The sequence below is a fragment of the Mustela lutreola genome, chromosome 12 (genome assembly GCF_030435805.1).
Source record: "Mustela lutreola isolate mMusLut2 chromosome 12, mMusLut2.pri, whole genome shotgun sequence".
Classification (NCBI taxonomy): domain Eukaryota; kingdom Metazoa; phylum Chordata; class Mammalia; order Carnivora; family Mustelidae; genus Mustela; species Mustela lutreola.
This window is the reverse complement of record NC_081301.1, coordinates 43,264,254-43,288,489: the sequence shown is the minus strand read 5'-3', so window position 1 is coordinate 43,288,489 and position 24,236 is coordinate 43,264,254. Positions and strand designations below refer to the sequence as shown.

The following is a 24,236-nucleotide window of genomic DNA, read 5'->3' as shown; positions in this document are numbered from 1 at the left end:
CACAAGAAACTCTCTTAACATTTACATATAATTAAGCCAGCTAATAAAACTCAATCCCAGCAAGTTTTATGTATGAGGAAAATCCTCATACAATATTAGTAGAGCATGGTTTACAAATATAGTATATTTGTTAGTAAGTATAAAAACAGTGGTTTTAAATTTATATTTTAGAAAAAAAATTATTTTAAGAGTCTTTACCTAAATTTATTTTGGTTATCAAACAACTACAATTAGTGATGGGGCAAAAACATCTGTTATTGCGTAGGATGTTAATTTATTTACAAAAACTATACAAAATTAGATTAATTATAACATTGACTTATCAAAGCTTTCCGAAATTAATTTTGCTTTTGGAAATGTATCAAAAGTCTTCAGATCCAGAATGATAGTCTTTATTATTTTTAATTCATGGAATTATAGCACATCAAATCTTCAAGCAAAAACATGAGATAAAAGCCTGTACAATAAAATATTCTTTGCCTAATAGCTTGGAATGTAAAAGAAAATATGTTCCCTTTGTACTGAAGAAAAAAACTTGAACAAAGTGTCCAATAATATCAAATACCTGTTACAATGGTTTGTCTGCTGGAATTAAAGTTGGGCAATTACTTCTACATTTTTAAAAACGACTTTAAATTAAGTCTTTTTTCTTTTATAAAAAACATTTTTCTCAGACATATCAGACCTCTAAGCCTTACAACAATGTTACTCCATCTTTACCAGTAAATTCACACCCACAGAAGGTGTCTTCAAGACAGACTTATTTTAAAAGTGCATATAAGCATGACTAAATTTCTTAAATTGTTGACAAATCTAGAAGCAATAATTTAATATTCTACCACAAAATACGGGTAGCCTTAAGAGCAACATGCTTGGTCAATCTTTCTTAAGATTTTAGGTTTGATGCCAACACACTTAAAAATGAAGGAAAAAATACAGTGACTCTTTGCTAAATGGGTTTTCAGGTATTAATTCAGCTAAATGCTCATCTAACGAAGTATCCAGGTTATCCAATGATATTTGCCATGAATTCATAAAGCAGTAACACATACATAAAAATAACAACAACCAAAACCACCACAGGTATGTCAGGCCTAAGATGAGTTTATCTAATAATGATTACATGAGAAATATCACATAAGACTCAAAATAAATGTCATATACAAAATTATACGATGTGTCTTTGCTCAAACACACCTAGAACTCAGACTCAAGTCAAATAACTAGGCTGGCTTTTTTATATCACCAGCTTTCATTAGGGCTTTAATAGCTCTTGCCCTCATCTCAAGTTCTAGCAGCTCCAGCTGCTGTGCAGAAGGCTGAACATCTTCTGGTGGAGGAACAGTCAGGGTGGCTGCTTTGGGTTCCTTTGGGCTAGACTCTGCTAGTCCCAGAATCTCATTCACACTTTTCTCAATGTCTTTCTCCAGGTCATCTATCTGACCAGCTTCACTCTGGACTGTATTTTCTGGGACCTCAGGAGCAGCAGCTTCTTCGTTGCATGGGCCTTCTATGTCGCTGTCATAAGCATCTGCATTTATACTGAGTACATCACTATCTTCCCCTTTGCCTGTAACAAACAAAAAAGGGGAAAGAACCATGTAACCTAAATGCCCTCGTCAAAATTTCCTTTCTACTTATGATTAAAAGGCTTCTTTGATCCCACCTCCCACCATGGAGTCCCAAACACATTCCATCATCTCTATCCCATCCCCTTTTCTCTGGACTCAACTTTGAAAGTAGATATAACTTAAGGTAAATTTTAATGTATTTTTCATTCCGATTTAGTAGAACATGGAAGCACTGGAAAATTTATACCATCACATGGAGTTCCATGATCTCTTTTCCTAATTAAAATGCCCCAACACTTTATATCACAGGGAAGCTTCTACAATACAAAATGAAAGTTGAAGTTGGAAACTCAGTAAAACAGTGCTTATTAATAAAAAAGTAAAATTCCATCCTAAAAGGAGCTTAAAATACTTTGCTTTATAAACTACAAAAAAGGAAAAATATCATTGGCAAGCTGGACACCATTTGCACTGCAATTATCCTAAATCTTTTCATGTTTTTTCAAACACTTTGTTCTAAATCAATAAATTAAAAGAGAATGCCTAAGTCCATTTGCTAAGATAAAGTAAGTGTTCATCAAGAGGATTTTAATTAATAAAGTTAGTAAACTATAATTATTAAAAATGCATTTGTTATAAAACTTCTATAACTGATACTAAAGCCTTGAATATAGACACAGATTATAAGTCTCAACTACCTTGGTTTTAGACATTACTTAAGTCTAGGTGTCATCTATACTTTGGGTGTTCATTTCTATGTCCAATTTATTTCTCTTTTAAATTCCTAATATGTTTTTTTAAAAGTCATGACCCCTCAAATGTTAGCTTTGCTAGTCTTCTACAAGAAAAAACTGACAGATGGAAAATTCTGGTAATTCAATGTATAGGGAAGGCCATAAACAATTCTACTCCACTAGTTTTGTAATAACAATTTACTGACCCTGACTGATCCTCCCTCCTACAACTTAATAATTAAAAAACTACTCCCTATTCCAAAATTAGTATGGAAAATGAATCAATAAATTATATTTGGGCCTACAAATAGAACTTATAAAAAATTTTGCCATTTTAATTATCTGAAAATATTCATGTATCAAAGCAACACATATCTCCAAACAGCTACAAAAACAAAAAATATAGCCTTTTGTGTAAAGAAATAATGGTTTACCTAAGTACTGCAATTTGAGATAAAAACAAATTAAGAAATGAAGCTCTAAGTTGCTCATAGTCTCAAAATGCATGCTTAGCCTTCTTTAAAATTCTAAATCTGTACTCACTGATTCTGAGTGAAAATCTGCAGTTTGTTTAAAAGACTAAAACAAATTTTTGAAAAACAGTGATTTTTTTTCCAAACTAGAAGTCACTGCCTGATAATGAATTAAGAGCAGAAGAATTAAACATAATGATGGGTGGGGACTGAGGAGCCTCAAAGTTGGGATACCTGAGTTCTAAACCTTACTCTGCTATTAAGTATGGGATTTGGAGCAAATCCTTTACCTTCCCAGAATTTCTCTCCTGTAAAAGTTAGGGCAAATTGTCCTAGGATATCTCTAAAGTACAAGGTCTAGTATTACAGTAAGTTAAGTCTATAAAAAAGTTTATAAAATGGCAATACTTTATTTTCTTTTTCTCCCAAGATGTGGTTACCACTTATCTTTCATTTAATACATTCATCACTTGGATAATAAGCTAAAAGAATTTTCTATTGATGATAGCTGTAGCCAACGAAAGATAAGCAACATGTCAGTAAATCATGCTCTACTTAATTTTTTTTACTCAACAATCTTTTTTTATTTAAGATTTTATTTTAAGCAATCTCTATACCCAACATGGGGTTCAAACTCACAACCCTGAGATCAAGAGTCACATACTTTACCGACTGAGTCAGCCAGGCACCCCGGCCTTTTTGATACCAGATTTTCTAGAAAAAGTGACTACATTTACAACATCCAGGCAATATAACTGAAGCTCATTTATTATCTTGGGTCCAGGGTTTAGTATGTAATGATACAAGTGTGGAATCCCTTATATGCTAAATCACAACTTTCGACATAGCTGTACTATTATGAAATTAATTTGCTTTGAATATATATGTGGGTAAATAAATAACAGCAAATCTTGGAGATATTTTTATTAAATAAGCGGAGAACCTACACTAGTATATCCTTAAGACATACATGGCAAATCTTCTAGCTAAATATCACTGTCATATACCAAAAGAATACAGGAATATATATAGGTATGTGTATAAATATTTTTTAATGGAATGTACATTATGTTCATCTTATTTTTAGGTTTTTCCAAACACTTCAGACAGCTAAGAACCACTGAGCTACACGTATTCTGACCTAATTTAAATAATTTTTAAGCTTATAAGCTTAAGAAGCAACCACACAGCTAAAGAGCTCTTCTGCCCTGAGCCTGTAATAATAAAATCCTTATTTATAAAGTTACCAGCACCAGAGATTCAGGACCAAAATGTTTACAGCACTTGTCAAGAGGTAAATCTTTTTTTTTTTTTTTTTTAGATTTTTTATTTATGTATTTGACAGAAAGAGAGATCACAGTAGGCAGAGAGGCAGGCAGGAGAGAGGGGGAAGCAGGCTCCCTGCCAAGCAGAGAGCCTGATGTGGGGCTCGTTCCCAGGACCCCAAGATCATGACCTGAGTCAAAGGCAGAGGCTTTAACCCACTGAGCCACCCAGGCACCCCAAGAGGTAAATCTTGACAAGAATTTTTTTTTTTAATCTATATATTCTTTGGGTTTCTTTCCAACTTTTTAGTGGGCAGAAGGTGGGCTTTGCATTATTTCTTTTATTTTAAACAGCTATACATATCCTATGAATGAAGAAATGGTGCTCTATAATTTTGGCATTCTCTATTTACATTTAAAATTACGGAAGGTTGGGGTGCTTGTCTGGCTCAGTCAGTAGAGCACACAGCTCTTGATTTCAGAGTTACAAGTTCAAGCCCCATGCTGGATGTAAAGATTATTTAAAAATAAAATCTTAAAAAAAAATTATCCAAAGTGATTGATTTCTCCTAACACAGTATTGGTGAATGTATTCACAAATTCCATCTGGCCACCACACTTGCATCATGGGCCAAAGCTTTATACAATTTGTATCTGAAATAACTTAGCATAAGCACTTCATTTCACACTTGTGGAAACAAGTCAAGTGACTCGTACAATGTAACATGACAAATTATCTGAAGACCAAGGATCAAATTTCAAGTCTTTTCACTATCCCTTAATTTTCATCATCTTACTGACTTGTTTTTTAAAGCATCATTTGCAAACACACGACTATGCTTCTGAAGATAATTCACCTCATCCTTAGTATTAGGAGAATATGAAGTTTTTTCTTACTCAGTATGATCCTCAAAATGGAAGGGGTGACACTTGTACATTCTTTCTAAAAAAGTAACTTTACCCCAAAATGTTTCATTCAAAATCCTTAAAGTATCAGTGCTGTCATGTTCTGTCCTTCCCATCACCAACTTGCATGCATGCACGAGTGGGCGCACACATCCCAAGTTCGCTTTTTGTTAACATACAAACTTTAAATATGTGTGTGTGTGTGTGTGTGTTGTCTTAGGTTTGCTTTTTGTTAAAATAAAAGTTTTAAAAACCCAACTGGAAGTACACAAACATACAAGGATTACTAATCAGAAAGATTTTGAGGGATAAAATTTCAAAAGAATTTTTAAGTTATGCTAGCATATTTAAGCCTCAAGAGAGCCTATATTTTACTTGCTACAAATTCAATTTAGAATAGTTTTAATGCATAAAATGGAAGCATATCTAAAATGTTATGAGTGACTGCATGCTTGTGAAACTCCTAATTATGAAATTAAACCAGGAGACAAACCCTAGAACATGGAATAATTAAATATCTGTCTGAATTCCTGCTGAAGATGGCAAATTAAGCACACATATCTAATTCCCTTCCCTACCACAAACCACTGAAGTGACAGAGAACAGACACTTAAAAATACAATAACAGCATAAAAACTGTAAAGCAACTGAAGATAAAACTAATATCAGTCCTACTTAAGTAAAACATAAAATGGAGAATCCATAAAGGAAAAAGAAAATCAACAAATTTAGCTAAATAAATAGTAAGATTCCTGAGGGAAAAAATAAAATACCATAAATAAAACAAGACAGAGGTACTCTACAAGCAAATATTAATGAAATACATATTTTCATGGCAAATGTAAGAATACATACAATGTCTAAGTATCATTAAGAACTAAAGACATGGGCAAAGGGTAGAAACAAGTCAAGCATTTCACAAAATATGAAATATAAAGCATAGAAAAATATATTAAAAAATGCTTAACTCGGGACACCTGGATGGCTCAGTTAAGCGTACACCTTAGGCTCAAGTCATAACCTCGGGGTCCCGGGATCCAGTCCCCCATGAGGCTCCTTGCTCAGCAGGAAGCCTGTTTCTCCCTTTGCCTGCTCTGCTTGCTCTGCCTGCTGCTCCCCCTGCTTGTGCTCTTTCTCTCTGACATAAATAAATAAAATATTTTTTAAAATGTTAAACTTAATTTCTAATCAAGAACTAGAGGTTAAAACAATATTACTTTTACCTCATTAGTAAAAAGAAGAATTTTATACATCTGGACAAAGTTTAATAAATTCGTAAGTTGGAAAAATTATCAAGACAGGATTAAGTCAACAAAGTAAGCTAAAAAGTGATAATCATATTTATGTTAAAAATAATACAAGTAAATTATTAATTGTGGTTACTTCCAAGAGAGGGAAGTTAAAGTTGTAGAGGAAGAGGAAGGAGTCTACTTAGTATCCTGAGAGAGAACGAAGGGGACCCTGCAACTACTATGTAAGTACATGGTGTAGTGAAAGAAGACCAGAGAACAAGAAACGTTAGAATTTAAAAATACAGTTATCAACAGCAAACATTCAGTGGTTGCTGGAAGATAGTGGAAGAAAGGAAACACTCTAAATGTAGAGAAGAAATAAAAGTATATTTAAAATATGCTATAAAAGTTAAGAGATCAAGATGAACTACCCGAGTCCAACAACCTAATATAATTAACTCAGCAATTACTGAACACCTACCATGTAGAAGACACTGTTTTAAACATTAAGGAAACAGCAGTGAATAAAAAAAGTCCCTGCATTATATTTAAGTCATAAGGGACTATAAATACATATCAGGTATTATAAAGAAAAATAAAGCAAGGATAAAAAGACAGTAGCAGGATGCTTTCACAAAGATTGATCAATGTGATGATATGGTAACATTTGAGCAGAGAACTGAATAGAGTGATACAGTAAGTCAGAAAACAACAAAAACAGACAGTAGAGAGGGAAAATAAAGAAATATGAGGAAAAAGTGATCTGAGGTGAAGATCTTCACATTGAAAAGGCTTGCCAACTGCAGTATATCATACCTGAGACACATCCTGTAAAAAATCAGAACTCCGGGATAAAAAAAATTACTAAAAATTCTCAGAGGAAAAAAACTAGATTACTAACAACGCCAGCCTCAAGAAATAAAGAGAATTCCTATCAGCCACTGTGGACAAGATATCACAATGGCTAGGAACATGAGCACAAAAAAGAGGAGTAATGGTGTATTATGTGCCTCAAGGACACAACATTGGTTCTAATATATTGTCAAAAAATTGAATATGAACCTGATTAAGCCTCTATACCTAACTACCAATTTACAGAAAAATATTAAATAAAACAATGAGATGCAAAGAGCAAAATTCAAACTGAGAAAATCTGACAACCTAGTTTCTTCAAGAAATCAACCACCTTTAAAGAGAGGGAGGGAAAGGAAAGTGGGATGGAAGGGCAGGCACACAGATGAGAAGGAAACTTAGTATTAACCACCTGTAACGTAGGGAACTTATTCTGGATCTCCATTCATACAAATATAGTTTAAAAAATATTTTAAGACAGGGGTGCCTGGATGGCTTAGTTAGTTAAGCATCCGGCTCTTGATTATCAGCTCAGGTCATGATCTCAGGGTCCTAAGATCGATTGAGACCCAAGTCAGGCTACATGGTGAGCATCAAGCCTGCTTGAGATACTCTCCCCCTCTCTCCATTAAAAAAAAAAATACTATATATATAACATATATGAAGACAACCAGAAAAATCTGAACACTGGATATCTAAGGATTAAAAATACCACTGTTCTGTAACCCTTAATGAAATAATCGGTCAACAGTAATTAATACCTACTAAAAGCATTAGGTGGTAGGGTGACAACATGTGTACCAATCCATTCATCTTAATATCGCAATACTAACCAATGAGTAGTAGGTTATATCTGAACAGTTTCTGAATAACTGATATTAAGCAATGTTCGTTTTTAAGGCATTATGATCATCCTTAAAAAGAGATCTCTAATTTTTGAGATTCAAACATATTGAAATATTTACAGATGAACTGAAAAGATGTTCAGAATTTGCTTTAAAGCAATCTAGCAATATGAAGCAGGTAGTGGTATGGATAAAAAATTAGTCAGAGGTAAATAACTGAAGATGGAAAGGAGTACATGGGAGTTAATGCTCCTATTTTTTTCTTATTTTTGTTTGAAAGTTTCCAAAATAAAATGTTTTTTTAAGAGTTGATTGCTATTCAGAAGCCTAAAATTAACATTTTTCACATTATCTAAAAATATATATATATATATATATATATTCTATATATATATATCTCCTAGAGGAGAAAACAAGAAAATCCAAAATCCAATACTCCTATTAAGAATAGAGCTGGTTACCAAAAGGGTTTATACTATTTTGCTTTGTTTTCACTTTTAGATTTTCTCATCTCATTTTAAGTTGATCACATTCATGGTTATGCCATTTAGAACAGCACATTTCACTCTAGGTCCTAGGTCCTTCCTTCTAGAATTTCAACTCTCTTAAGGCTTCCAGTGTTATCAACCTGCTAGAATCTCATTAGTAACAAAGTCCATAGCTCACTGGACAGCAATGCTATGCCTCCAGGGATTTCTTTTCTGAAACAACAAAAAACTTTGGTTTTACTAAACTTTAAGTTATAAGGGACACAATTCTATAGTATTCTAGCTGTAGAAAGTCAACTTGTAAGTTTTAGTGAGTTCTAGTCTTTTTGAGAAACCCAAACTTTATTTTCTGAAAAAGAAAGAGCTGCTTTTTTAAAATCCATAAATGTAGTTTTTATAGAGGACTTTAACCTTCTTCTCAGCAAAACTGACAGAACTTGGTTATTCTTTCATGCTGTGTTTTTAACTACTGATTTAAATTTAAGTGTATCGTGTTAACCACCATATTCAAAAATTAATCATGACACTATCTGTTACTGACATAAAAAAGAAAATGCAAACAATTTAATAAAGAAGAACTGTCTAGTAGTCTACCAACCAGACACTGACCTTCTGGAAAACTGAGCATCCAAAGAGCCTGTAAACCTAACTTCTGTGAATGACAAATTCAGAGATGATCTAAAAATCAATAAATATTCACTTAGTATCCATTATCTATGCCACAATAGTGCTGTAAAGGTCCCAGAAGAGACAGGCCTTACAAAATGCTACAGGTAGGGTAAACTAAATATATGCAGCGTGATGAAGGCATAGATTTTTGCCTTTATAGTCCTTATGTTTGCTTAAAATATGGACATGATAAAGTACTAAACTGTGCAAATATAAAGTATGCCAGAATTTCAGAGTATAAAAGGCAATAGGGAAAAGTCAAAGAGATTTTCATAGGCGTGGGATATGAAGTAGGTCTTAGAATTTATTAGGTGATGTTGACAGAAGAAGAAATTCCAAGTGTAAGGGACAGAATGGAATGACAGGTGCTAGAAATAAACTCAGTCCAGAAGTATGTGAGACTAACAGCACAAAGCACACATGAGAATATATAAAAGGATAGTATCCACAATTATTGCTTCTGAAACCATAACCATTCTACGAGAAAAAGAACAGGGACCTCTCGCCAGTCTTTACAATGGGTCAAGTAAGTAATTAAACAGGCAACAGTGGTAAGAACTAGGTGCTATTTAGTAAGAGAGATGAGGTAAGGTGAGCACAAGTGGGTTAGGGAATGCTTCATTAATTTGGAGACGTCTGATCTTAAAGAACAAGTAGCTGACTAAAGTAAGAGTGTATCACTGACATGAGTTTAATTTTCAGATTTGGACAAACTGCATGACAGGCACTAAAACTTATAGTCACACATGACAGATTCACATTTATATTTTAAGATATGCTGTGAACTAGACACATGACAGAGCATCACAGTTCTATGTTCACAAAAAGGTAACTTCTACAAATTTACAGGACAGTGCTGAGATGCAGTACTGACATCGATGCTCAGAAAATTCTAGGTTTCTTATGAGGTTAATGAGCTGTGAAAAAAAGTAGTTTTAATTAGTTTAGACAGAGTAGGTAATATCTGATCAGGATCTAAATGATACACGTAAGACTCATGGTTATCTTGCGGTGGGGAGCACACAGGCAGAGAGAATAGCAAAAGCAAAGTCCCTGGAAACAGTGTTTGTAGTGCCGGAGGAAGTGAGAAGGAAGGAAGAGAAGACCAAGGGGGAACGTGACAGAACATATCACTTACGGCTTGTACTGGCCACAGGACGGAAGGACTTCACATTCTATTTTGAGATGGGAAGCTATGGGAAGGCTTTGATGAGAATAGTGACATGACCATTTTTCATTTTAATTTTTACGGTCATTCAGACTGCTATACGGAAGAGACTACAGGGGAACATGGGTAGAAATACAGGGATCAGGATGTTGTGAGAATCGGTATCAGAATAATATGGCTAAGAAGAGGTGAGAAGTGGTTGGATTCTGAATATTGTAAAAGTAGAGCCGAAAATTTGTTGACAGAGATGAAAGACAGCAGTCAAGAATGATTCCCAGATTCCTGGCCTGGACACTCAGAAGAATGTAACTGCTATTTACTGATATGGAGAGGACTGTAGGAGCAGCAAAGGTTGTAGGGGGAGTGTTACTGTTTCCTTCTTTGTTGCCAAGGTATCAGGGAACAATCTAGAATTTACCCTGGAACACAGTAACTTTAAGATGCTTACTGAACATCTAATAAGTAAGCTAGATATAAAGGGTTGGAAAGCAGCTCTGAACTGGTTAAAATAAATTTGTAGTTGCCAGTACTAGAATTACATAAGATGCAGAAAAGAAAGTCCAGGGACATCTGGGTGGCTCAGTCGTTAAGCATCTGCTTTTGGCTCTGGTCATGATCTCAGGGTCCTGGAACGGAGCCCCACATCAGGCTCCACACTTGGTGGGAAGTCTGCTTGTCCCTCTACCCTTCCCCAACTCATGCTTATTCTCTGTCTCAAATAAACAACAATCTTTTAAAAATAAAAAATATATATATTTTTAAAGACAAAAAGTGCAAAGAAAGGTGATGGGTGGGGAACTTACCCTTTAGAAATCAGGCAGAGGAAAGCATGACACAAAGGAGACTGAGAAGAAAAGTGTTAGGGAAGGAGGAATTCGGCAATACCAGTTAAAGAGCTGTTGGCAATAGTTCACTGGCAGGGGTTGGGGGGGAATGTAGTGGGGGAGGATAATTAGGGACAAAGAAAAAAACACCTGTAGGCACCAAAAGCCAATGTGTTCACTATACAAATAGAGGGGCTGTCTCAGCAACACAAAGAGTATTCCCGTTTTAAGAGGACAAACAGGGACTATACAATTTAAGGCCAGACACAAGTAGGTAGGAAAAATTAATTTACTCATCTATTTTCCTTTACTAGAGAAGTTCTTTCCAAGCCAGGCCATATTTTATTTATCTTTCCGGTGCCTAGCACAAAACTACAATTCACTTGTTGGAAGAAGGGATCAGCTTCAAAATCTGAACAAACATCGTTTAGAAAAATATTAAATTCATTTTCCATAATCCAAAGGACACACAAGGACAAATGAGCAGAAGTTACATAACAGCCGCCTATGATTCAATATAGAGATCCTTTTACCAATTAGAGACAGCAAGAATGATACTGAGGAGATGAAACAGAAAATTCTAATGGCAACAATAATCATGGCAGAAGTAATTATAACAAGAGCTGATATTTACTATGCATCTACTATGTACTGTTCACTTCTCTAAAGCACTTTACATGTGTTAACTCATTTAATCCTTATGCCAGCATATTGGAATAGGCACTCATATTTGTTTTCTTTTTTTTTCACTGAATAAGACTTTAATTTCTTACATAGCACTCATATTTATTATTCCCATTTCACAAATGATGAAACTGAGGAACAGAATTTAAGCAGCTTGCCCCATAGTTCACACAAATGAAGTGGCAGAACCAAAATCCAAATCCAGGTATATTTCAAAAAAGAAAAAAAAAATCTATACATTGAAATATTCTATAGTGCCTCCCAGATCTTAACAGAATCATAATGACCACTGAAGCATCACGGATGAAAATGGTGGTTCACACTGAATTTATCTTCTTCTTGTAGGTCCTTTAAGCCCACCTGAGTAAATAAAATATATAGGAGACGTGGAGCTAAAAAGTATGTATTAAATGAAAAATTATTTTTTTTAAAGATTTTATTTATTTATTTGACAGACAGAGATCCAAGTAGGCAGAAAGGCAGGCAGAGAGAGAGGAAGAGGAAGCAGACTCCCTGCTGAGCAGAGAGCCCGATGTGGGGCTCAATCCCAGGACCCTGACATCATGACCTGAGCTGAAGGCAGAGGCTTTAACCCACTGAGCCATCCAGGTGCCCCTAAATGAAAAATTATTAAGAGAAGGAAAAGAGAAGACAAAAAACTGGGAGAAAATATTCACAAAACACACTTGGTTAAAGGACTGGTATCCAAAATATAAACAGAACACTTAAAATTCAAAAATTAGAAAACAAACAACCCAAGTAAGAAATGGGCAAAAGATCTGAAAAGACAAGTCACCAAAGAAGATACATAGATGGCAAAGAAGCCCCTGAGAAGATGCTCAGCATCATAGGTCATCAGGGCACTGCAAAGTAAAACAATACGATGCCACTCACACATCTATCAGAATAGTCAAAATTCAAGTCACTGATAGCACCAACTGCTAGCAAGGATATGGAACATCAGAAATTCTCATTCACTGATGGCAGGATGTAAAATGGTACAGCCTTTTCAAGGACAGCTTGGCAGTTTCTTACAAAACTGAACTGGGTGTTTACCCAGAGTTGAAAGCTTATATCCATACTAAAACCTGCATACAAATTATTACAGCAGCTTTATTCATGAGCGCTAAAATCTGGAAGGAACTAAGATGTCCTTTAATAGGTGAATGGATAAGCAAACTGCAGTAAATCTATACAATGGAAGATTATTCAGCAATAAAAAGAAATGAGCTATCAAGCCACAAAAAAGACATGGGAGAACCTTAAATGCATACTGCAAAGGGAAAGAAATCAATCCAAAAGACTATATACTACATATGATGTTGCAACCAAAACTTCTAAATAAATAATAGACTGTGATATAGGATGTGCACAAAATTCAAAAACTGGTAACAAAATCTGATTTCAAAACATAATGTTTACTATCTTTCCTTTTGTAGGAGTACTTCTATATAGTGAGATACTTCTGCTAATCAACTGGATATGAACATAATTACTGAAAAGCACAGTGAATCCAAAGGGGATCCAAACATCTATCGAAGGTTTGGACTATGTTAACCTCCAAAGCAGCTGTCCTAAGACTATGTCTAGGATCCTATAAAACACATCACAAGATAGAATGGGTATAATTTAAAGAAAAATGGAAACCAACATTTTCCTCATATACTAAATCAAATTCTTCATAATGTCATTCTTGACAAAACACACACAAAGCATTATGCATCCCAAAACTTTGCCAGTTTACTTTTTAATCCAGAAAAGTTGCACAATTAAACGTAACAGAGGAGTCTTCAAAAAGAAAAAAGAAACAGTATGGGCTAATCTGCCACACAAAACGTAATTTTCACCCTTTTGTTCAACTACTACACACACAAAGGGACAAATGAAAAGGCGGGAGGATCCTGTTTGGAGTCATTGCTGGTAATAACTTGTGAAAAAGCTCAAAGGAATGAGAAGAGAAATGTAAATTCTTTAGTCGCACTGATGGTTACACCACAAATCTCTTTTTACTTCACCAACTGCTGAACTGGACATCATTTCCCCAGAATGAATTTCTAAGAATCCTTTAAAGAAGTTAACTCATGTTAAGAAGCTGCATTCTGTGAATACTTATTTGTTAGAGCCACTCAAGAAGATAATCAAGGCCTAGAAAAAAAGAAATTAGAGCCGAACTTTGAGAACAAATCAGCTGTACATCTGCTTCTCTGTTTCCAACTCCAAACGCCCTGAAACAATTTTATCAGTTTCCCCACAGCTCTCTCTCACTCGTGCCTGCAATTTAGGTCTTCAAAGGATGAGGAAGCACAGAGTTCACTTGCCAATCCAGAGACTTCTACAGCAGTATGTACACATAAAACTCCTGCAAATGTTGCTTAATTAACTGATGATACTCATTCTTTCTTCTTTCACAAAGCATCAGAAGTCTATGAGGGCATTTTTCTCATTATCTTTTTAACTTCTTAAAACTTGTTTGTATTCCTTCAGCTATGGCTTTTCAGCAAAACTCAACTCCTTTTTAACTGCCAATTCATTTCCTCATTCTATCTTATTCAAGTCCCTCTACTTACTCACCTTTGCTTCTCACAGTGCAGTATTACCTTAGAACAACAGTAACAATTAACAGCAATAAGAGCACAGATCAGTTGAGGTTTCCCATTTATCCTTCACCGTAAGTATTCCAACAGTCTCATATAGTTTTATATTTAATACCTTTGCTAAATATTGGCAAAAATCTCTTCCATCACAATTAATTTTTAGAAGTAATAAGTAAATAAGCTGTGAGCATCACTGATTTTTATGATAGTCTAAAAGTAGCTTCTCAATTTCATTACTTACATAAACATATCAGTGAAAATGTTTTCAAGTACCTGCTCCAGTATGTACTTGTACTTATAATATGTAATATTACAATAAGTTAGTGTGTACTAATACAATGATATATGGAATAAGAAATTTTAAAATGGAGAGACAAATACGTAACTTTATATATATTTACTTCAGACGTATTGGTATAATTTTTCCTGCATTCTCTGGAAGTATATATTATTACACCTCAGCGACCACTAGTCTAAAAGGCCAAAAAAAAAAAAAAAAAAGGCCCATAGAATATAAACTTCCATCATACAGGTTAACCACTGATAAACATTTTTCCCCTATAAAAGTCTACCTTTCAACTTTTTGAAGCTCTTGTTAACAAGTGAATTCTTTTTTTTTTTTTAAAGATTTTATTTACTTAACAGAGAGAGATCACAAGTAGATGGAGAGGCAGGCAGAGAGAGAGAGAGAGAGAAGCAGGCTCCCTGCTGAGCAGAGAGCCCGATGCGGGACTCGATCGCAGGGACCCTGAGATCATGACCTGAGCCGAAGGCAGCGGCTTAACCCACTGAGCCACCCAGGCGCCCTTAACAAGTGAATTCTTAAAGCTGTTCACCCTACACTATTCATGAACTGGAAGGTCAAGATATAATTACATGAGGCAACTACATTACTTTTTAAAAAACACAACAGTAGCAGAATTTGAACCCAACCACAACAAAATTTGGTGTTTATTTTATGTATGTTTGCATGTACTTCTCTAATAGAAAGGAAGAATAATTTTCTAATAGAATAAAAAAAAATAAAGAAAATACAGACACTGCACTAGGCACTAGTCTTTACACGTAATCTGACTGCTAGAAAGGAACTTCAAGATCAAGGCCAAAGAGCCAAACACTGCTTCAATTTGCTCTACAACAGAGCCACCAAGTGGTGGTTTATGTAACCTGTGTTCAAACACCCTTCAGCAATAAGGAAGGAAGCTCATTCATTTTCTGGTATTTCTGATTATTTGAGATAAATAAATTAAGCCAAAATCCATCTAATGATAACTCTATCTACTGGCCCTATTTCTATTCTTAGAGGCAATATAGAACAAGCTTAATCACTCTTTCACTTGACAGCTCTTCAAATAATTTAAAATGAGTGCTAAAAACCTCACCTCCTCTTCAAACTAAGTATCCAAATATGACTTAGCTACTTCTCATATACAGTTGAAAAAAAATTTCTCATGACCACTTCCAAGAAGAAATGCAAAACTAAGAGCTATATTCTTAAGTTACAAAGGAGAATAATTAGCAAAGTTATACATAGACCTGGTTGAAAACCTTAAAGCAGTAATTTAAATATGGACCATTATTTAAATATTACTGAACATCTTAAGCAAATTTATTTATAGATATATACATAAAGAGAACTCATTAATGTTAGCAGAGATCTGATATTTTAAAAATATTTTCTACAAATTAAATACCTCTAACAAACAACAGTTTTCATTTTTTAAAACTATAGCACCAATGGCCAATTTAGAAAATTTGCATAAATATTTATTATATTAGGGGCACCTGGGTGGTTCAGTTGGTTGAGCCACAGACTTGATTTCAGCTTGGGCTGTGATCTCGGGGTTGGGGGATCCAGCCCTGCATCAGGCTCTGGGCTCAGAATAGAGTCTGCCTGAGATTCTCTCTCCTCCTCTCCTTCTGCCCCTCTCTCCACGCCCCCCTGCTCATACTCTCTTGAGCTCTTTCTCTCTTAAATAAAATAATTATTATTTTAAAAACTTAGCTAAACCTTTTAAAAAATACAAGCCCTGAGACCCTCCAGGAAATTAATCAAAGATCTCAGGCTTCTACAGGTATATGTGCTAATGTACACAAACACAGCTGTGCTGAAGATAAAGAGCAAAACTGTAACTGATGTTTCTTATAAAGCTGCCCTGTGGCTAAAAATAAGCTAGGAAACTAATCCCAAAAGAAGACTTCCTATTTTACCTATTTTACCAATCAATCAACCAGTAGATTGTATTTACATTTAAATAATGTTTGCATAGTGAAGGAAAATCTTCAGCTATTAGTCCATCATTAAAGTGTGGTAGAAGTTAGCCCACAATCTGATACTCATCTTCAGCACAGCTTGTTTCATAAATTATATTTCCTATCAAAAAGATGGATGAAATGAGAACTAGGTTAAAAATGCAAATTTCAATTAACTAATTCACAGTTAATATTTCTCAATATCTGAGTATTTTAGAAGCTGAGAAACTGAAAAAATTGAACATGTAATTTAAATAACATGTCAGTATCACATATTATGAATAGGTCACATAATAAGAATGACTTTATTCAGAAAGAGCAAAGAAAAAATTCACTGTTGCTTTATATTTTGGTCTATTGAACAAAGGGTTACTTTAATTCTAAATAAGCTTCCATGAAATTTGCTTAAATGGTCAAGCCATTAAACAAAACGACAATACATTCACAAGGAGCATTATATTCTGTTTTTATGGGGCTCACTGTAGTAGGCAAGAACAGCTAGCTTTGCAAAAGTCAGAGACAATATTAAATCAATTTTGCAAGTTTTGCATATTAAAAATTGTCGCTCTCGCCAGCAAGAACGACTCAGAGACTCATGTAGCGGCGAACCTTTTTTATTAATCGCTTTTTTCTTCCTTCTCCTCTAACCCCGGGGCGCATGCATTTTTATGCAGGCAGTGTTAACCAATCAGAATGCAGTGCTCATGCACCTCCCGCGTGAGTGGACCTAAATGAACAGCCAATCATATTCAGTCCCTTACAGCTCTTATAGTAGGCCTCCTGTACTGGCTCCCGACAAAAAATAGACAACATTAGTTCATTTTTAAAAAGGCACTAATCTCTATTGAGACCACTAGGATTTCTATTTCTTGGTGTACCTCAGCTTCTTGGGGAACTCCAACCAAGTTACTTACTATCTGATTCAGATTTTAGCTGTACTAATATTTACCTAGAAGATGTTCCACATAATTGAGTATTTTAGGTAACTTACATTCATTCCATAATGCAACAAAACATTTTATATTTTAACTATATTGTAGACACTTTTCTAGAATATTTTACCTTTTATTCCCCCTTTTCTTAAAAAAAAAAAAAAAGAGTGCAACTTAATTTAACCATTCAAAACATGCACATGAACTGTACTGCATGATGGTACTGCTGTGCTCTAATCTTATGTTTCTTCACCTCTACCTGCTGTCACATACTGATGACAGTGTGTTCTTGATGTTTCTGATTGCCTACATCAGAACCTAAGTGTTCTATATTGGCTCCCGAGCATAAAGAATTGAGCTTTGTGGTATCTGGCTACTCTTGAGGTCTTTTTCTCTTCCTCTTTGCCTCCATGGCTGGTTTTTTAAATGACTGAAGTTACCATTTAAAATCACACCAAAATAGGCTTTTGACACTGGGAAGCAAGTTCTAAAGAGCTCCAAGTACCTGAACATAAGAGCAGAAAAACATCTTCCCTTAGAACACAGCACTGGCTAATTTATACAATGAGGTCCGCATTCTTTTTCCCCAGGAACTGGAATCAACCATGTCAATTACATGACATTCTTCTCTCCACAGATGATCTAATAGCATACCCTTCACAATGCCTCCTCAATAGATGCAAAGAATGGAAACATTCAGATAGAATAGCAGAGTTGTCCAATTACTCATGAGGTGTAAGAGTTACATGAAGATGATGTGTGCTTAGCATTTATTTATATGTGATAAGTAAATGTAAATGAAACTATGAATCTGACTTTATGTCTTTGCTGGGTGCTCAGTAGCAGTCAGAATATAAAGATGTAAATTTTTTTTTGTCTATTTATTTAAGAGGCTAACACAACAGGACTTGTGAAAAACAATGGAATTCTTGAAACCATAAGAAATTTTTGTAAAACCCCAGAGTACTTAATTGGAAGTACAGAAAAATCTTGATTTTTGTTCTCTCTACATATACATGGAGTGAATCACAAAATTAGTTATCCAATTTTTTTCACTTTGTCAATTAAGCATTAATAACAGACCACAAGTAAAAAAAAAGAAATTCTGCCTAAATAAACTGATGACCTACTTCTCTCTACCAAATAAGTTCTTTTGACAAAAGTTTTAGAGAAATTATTCTAAGCCAATCAAAGTTTAGTGGCTTATGTAATAAATAAAACAATCATTTTGATTATAGCAGATTCTCACTGCTATGAAGTAATTTTATCAGGACAGAGGAAAAATGTGAGGTGGTCTTTGAGTAACTAATAAAAATTTATTTTACTTTCAATTTTCCCTTCAAGAATGAGAAAGAAACAAAAAAGACATGTGAAAGAGCAACCCTATGGATCTATTCGGCTTAAATAAATTACATATTACCACTTCAGTTCTGGCTGGTAATGTCAGAAACTACTGATTTATAAATAAAGAAGGGAGTAATAACAAAGTCCCTCTGCAGAAAAGAGAAAAAAAGTCACCCCATTAAGTTTTTCCCCACATACAACCCAAAGCTATCCAGTTAATGTATCTCTAATATCCTGCAGTTGATGATATATAGTCGAGATCACTAAATTAAAACTACTCAAGATAACGGCTTTCTGGTGGCACTGCAACTAAGTTATCACTAACAGAACTACTCCAGTGGCTAAAGAAGTCATGAAATAAAGACTATGCTCTTTATTCTTTTAATCTTGGACCAAATAAATTATTCTGTTCCCTTATCTGTAAAACGGGGGCCAGCTGGAATACTGAAAATTTGTTAGTGGTAAATCCTTATAATCTTCAGGTAAACAATATAAAAAAATTAACTATTTGATTCATACCTTGTTTTAATTCTAAACCTTCAGGTTGCTTGTTCTCTCTCACAGCTGAAGTAGAATCTACACAGATGTCTTGTCTGAGGAATAAAAACAAATAAAACAATTTTTAAAACTATATCTGATCAAATAATACTTACTGCTCAGATTCCCAGAATTAAGTCACACACTTGGGAAGACACAATGACTCTTCTGAGCCCCCAGGACAACATTCAGTGCACTAAGAAAACTCAGAAACATGTATATAAGTGTCAAAAACAGTAGCTATAAATCACTACCAATTTAAGCAGTATACGTCTTTGTAAAAAGCAAGAAGCAAAACTGGAAGGAATATGGAGATAACTTTTTCTCCTTTCCAATAACCTTCAGGATAGCTGTGGGAGAAATCACAACTTACAGAGGAATCCAATAATTTTTCAACTTCCAGAGTTCTACTTAATGGGCACTTTGGCATTCGAATTATTTTAGATGCTTTGATGTCTATGGTATGTGTGAAATACATATTTTATATGTAATATATACATATAATCAAAGTAAATGGATTAAAGTATAAGATCATAAAAAAGTTTTGATTCACCATGTTCTCCAACAGAGCGGTAAACTAATGTTCTTTCTTAGAGGGCATTATACCACCTAAATATTAATGTTACAAATACTTCTCAACAAAAGAAATTAATTAGTTACAAATATTCAAAATGACTATTTTCTTTCTAAGTAAGTATTACCTTCAGGAGAATTTCTATACACACCTTAAAACTAACATATAAGAAATACTGCAGGAATTTTCCTACTCACAAAATTACTTCTATCCACTTAACAAATCCTTCAAATAACCATAAAGACTTGTGATCATTTCTTTTGAGTTTACAATATTCTTTCCCATCAACATATTTGGCACTCACCTGTTTGTTTTATGTTAAAAGTTTTACTAATACAAGCACAAACTCAAATAGAGACTACAAAATTATTTGGATCTGATATTAGTTAGGACATATAAAAAATTAAAATTGAGATACCTGTTTTATACTTCTTTCTATATCACCTACTCAGATTTTATTCTTTGACCAGAATAACCGGCAAATCCCAAGAAGGTATCAAGAAATATTCTTTGGCAATCCAGGGACAGATAAAATGCCAATATAGTACATTAAGAGCTTTGCAAGGAGTACAGTTAAAATGTGCTACCTCAAACCTTACAGTCAAATTAGATTTTACCTACTGGGAGCATTAATCTACTTCTAAGTATCTTCCTTTAAAGAAAATGTTTGTTTGCTCTTACACATCCTTGAATGGGCACTTAATTCTTCTTCTAAACACATATATCTAAACGACCTGAACAAAAACACAATGTTACATCACCATTAAAAGGGCCATTGGTGGGGAACCTGGCTGGCTCAGTCTACAGAGCCTGTGACTCGATCTCAGGTCATGAGTTCAAGGCCCATGTTGGGTGGAGAGATCACTTAAATAAACTTTAAAGAGCAGGGATGAGGGTGGGAGTTGGGCATATGCAATACCCTAAGGATGCAACATCACCTATGCAATATTATAGCTGAGAATGTATGACCTATATCATGGAAAAAATCATCAGTTAAACCCAAAATGGAAAAAGTAATGTTCTATTAAAAGAGGGTAAGGAGTTAAATGTCAATGTTATAAAAGACGACAAAAAAAAAAAAAAAAAAAAAAAAAGTTGTGAAAATATTCCAGGTTAAAGGAGGCTAAAGAGCCCTGACAATTAAATGTTATACTTGACATGACACTGCTGAACTGGAGGGGAAAAACATTATAAAGGACATTACTGAGTCAGATGACAAACTGAAATACTGACAGTAAACTGGATAAATCAAGTATCATTCCAATGTTAAGTTTACTGACGTTGACCCTGTTTTATTGTTATAAACATAGCATATCACTATCCTTAAAAAAAAAAAAAAAGCACAAGGTACTATTTCGGGGTAAAGTGTTATAATGTATGTAACTTATAGCCTCAAATGTCTTAAAATAGACACCTATATAAAGAGAGGTAAAGCAAGGGTGTGCAAATAGGATAAAATGTTAATAATAGGTCAATCTAAGTAAAAGGAATATGGATGTTTCTTGTAATGTTCTTATTCTCATTACATTTTAATAATTCATGAAGTTATTGCCAAGTAAAGATTTTTGCATTACAGTATGCATTATTTTCTTTTTTCTGTGAAAGCCCCTTGGTTTCCCTTCAAATAAAACTGGACATCACTATAAAGATTACCTACTGCCATAAAGAATTCCTTTTATTGCGCAAAGTGAACTTTTATAACAGTGTGTTTTACCTTGTTAGGTTTGAACATGCTATTGAAGAAAGTCACCAGAATTTCAGACAATAGATGCAGTACAAGTACACCACCTTGTGGCTGAAAAATTAAATGCTAGATGCTTTTCCATCAGTAGTATCTGAAGTCAGAAAAAATATTCCAGAAAAATAGCTTGGAATTTTAAAATCTATATGAGCTAATTTTTCCAAGATGTAGGCTTTGCAAATAAAATTATATACATACAGAGCTCTCTAATACAACTGAAAGATTTCCACCAAAGAGCATGAAAGAGAAGATATACACAAAAAAAGAAATGTCTTAAAGTGTAAGAAAACTATGAGTACATGTCTTTTTATTTCTAGTTTCATTAAAATAAAAAAAAGTCTACTTCCAGATAAGACATACTACGTGTCATAGTTGGAAAAACTAAAGTAATTCTAATTTATATTTAAATGGCATTTAAATATTTCTATCAAATACTTTAAGAATTTTACAACAACTGTAGGAGTGCCTGGGTCGCTCACTTGGTTAAGCTTCTGACTTGATTTCAGCTCAGGTCATGATGTCAGGCTTGTGAGACCAGCCGTGCTTTGGGCTCCATGCTCAGCTGGGAGTCTGCGTGAGATGCTCTCTCTCCCTCTGCCCCTCCCCTGCTTGTGTGTATGACACCCTCTCTCCAATAAATAAATCTTTTATGACAAAGAATTTGGTAACAACTGGAGAAAGAGAGAGAAAGCACGAGAGAAAAGTAAGAGAGGGAGAGAACACACTGCTAAATCTTGTTTGGGTTACGAATCTTGCAATGACTTTTGTATTTCTTTCATTAAGGAGGGAAAAAATAGCCCATTTTTATTTCTCTAATTCCCTTCTCCTGTCCACAGTACTCATTAAAGTAGCTTAATATATGATCTTGGCTTTGAATTATAAGAGCTGTATACCGATCTCTGGGATTCAAGTCCTCAAACCATAACAGTCTGACTTTTTTTTATTTTCCTTAAAGATTTTATTTATTTATTTATTTATTTGAGGGAGAAAGGGTGAGAGAGAGCATAAGAGGGAAGAAGGTCAGAAGGAGAAGCAGACTCCCTACAGAGCCAGGAGCCCGATGTGGGGCTTGATCCCAGGACTCTGGAATCATGACCTGAGCCTAAGGCAGTCACTCAACCAACTGAGCCACCCAGGTGCCCTGACTTCCTTTTTTTTAACCCAAACATAATTTCACTCTTGATCCTTTCTTAAAACAAAAAAATAAACTATTGGGATTACATCAAAATAAAAAAGCCTCTGGACAAAAAAGGAAACAACACTAAAAGGCAACCTACAGTACGGGGGAAGAGTATCCAAAATGTACAAAGAACTTCTAAAACTCAACACTCAATGGATTTTTTTGTTTGTTTGTTTGTTTGTTTTCCAGAATTCAATGGACTTGTTTAAGTCAGAATAATACACTGCGGAGATCTATGGAACTTAAGAACAATTACACATGCAAATTACTAAAAGTTTAAAATAAATTTCTAAAGAGAAAAAAAAGTCAATTTCTTGTACAAATAAAAAATACACAGAAGATACCTCAATGGGTGGATAAAGAAGATGCCAGCGTCTTCTCATTTTTGGTAAAAGCAAGCTGACAATCAGGCAAACTGGCATAACAAAACTCTTAATTCTCCTCACTCTCCTGGGAATAAATCAAAGGCTAAAAGAAGCCAGCCTATCATTCTATGAGCTTTCTTTCTACTATCAAAAACAAGAAACAAAGAAACTAGAGTATCCAAAACAATTTTGAAAAAGAAGGACACACATTATCAGTTTGCTATAAAGCTACAGTCATCAAGAGACTATGATGTTGGAGAAAGGATAAAGTTATAGACTGATGGAACAGAAGAGAATCCAGAAATGAACTCATGTAAACAAGAATCAAATGAGTTCCAACAAAAGTGCAAATACAATTCACTGGAACTGAACAAATGGTGCCGGTACAGCTGGATATCCATATAGATAAGGTTTCCAACCCATACCTTGCACCATATACAAAAACTAACTCAAAATGGTAATAGATCTAAAAAATGTAAACCTATAAAACCTCTAGAAGAAGATGCAGGAAAAAATCCTTTGTGACTTGTTAATAAGCAAAGATCTCCCCCAAAAGCATGGTCTATACATAAAAATAACGGATCAACTAGATTTCCCCCAAATAAAAAACATCTACTGTTCTAAGGAAATGTTGAGAGAATAAAAGGCTAGTGAGACCAGGAGAAAATATTTGCCAGCCATATATCTGATAAAGGACTTGTATTCAGAGTATACAAAGAACTCTCAAATCACAATAATAAAAAAACAAGAACCAGTTTAAAAAACTGGTTTAAAAATTAAGTCACTTGATCAAGGAAGACATACAGATGCAAATAAACATAGTATCAGACATAGTCAACGTCATTTATTATTAAGGAAATTCAAATTTGGAACTACAATGCCCTATCACTACACATATATTAAAATGGCCAAAATCAGAACAACAGACATACAGAACTCTCAAATACAGTACCAGCAAGGACACAGACAAGCCCTTTAGCAACCCCCACTCTTAGTACTTGACTA

General features: G+C 34.4%; 1 protein-coding gene across 1 annotated transcript in view; it reads right to left on the bottom strand.

The window, feature by feature from the left end:
- Positions 1-376: 376 nt before the first annotated feature.
- The window catches only part of CAAP1 (caspase activity and apoptosis inhibitor 1), a 46,751-nt gene continuing 22,891 nt past the window's right edge, over positions 377-24,236 (bottom strand). The window contains exons 5-6 of the mRNA XM_059142823.1: positions 19,354-19,427; positions 377-1,570 (exon numbers count right to left, since the gene is read on the bottom strand). Coding sequence (XP_058998806.1) covers positions 1,224-1,570; positions 19,354-19,427 — 421 coding nt within the window. The 3' untranslated portion in view covers positions 377-1,223. The remainder of the gene's footprint in view (positions 1,571-19,353; positions 19,428-24,236) is intronic.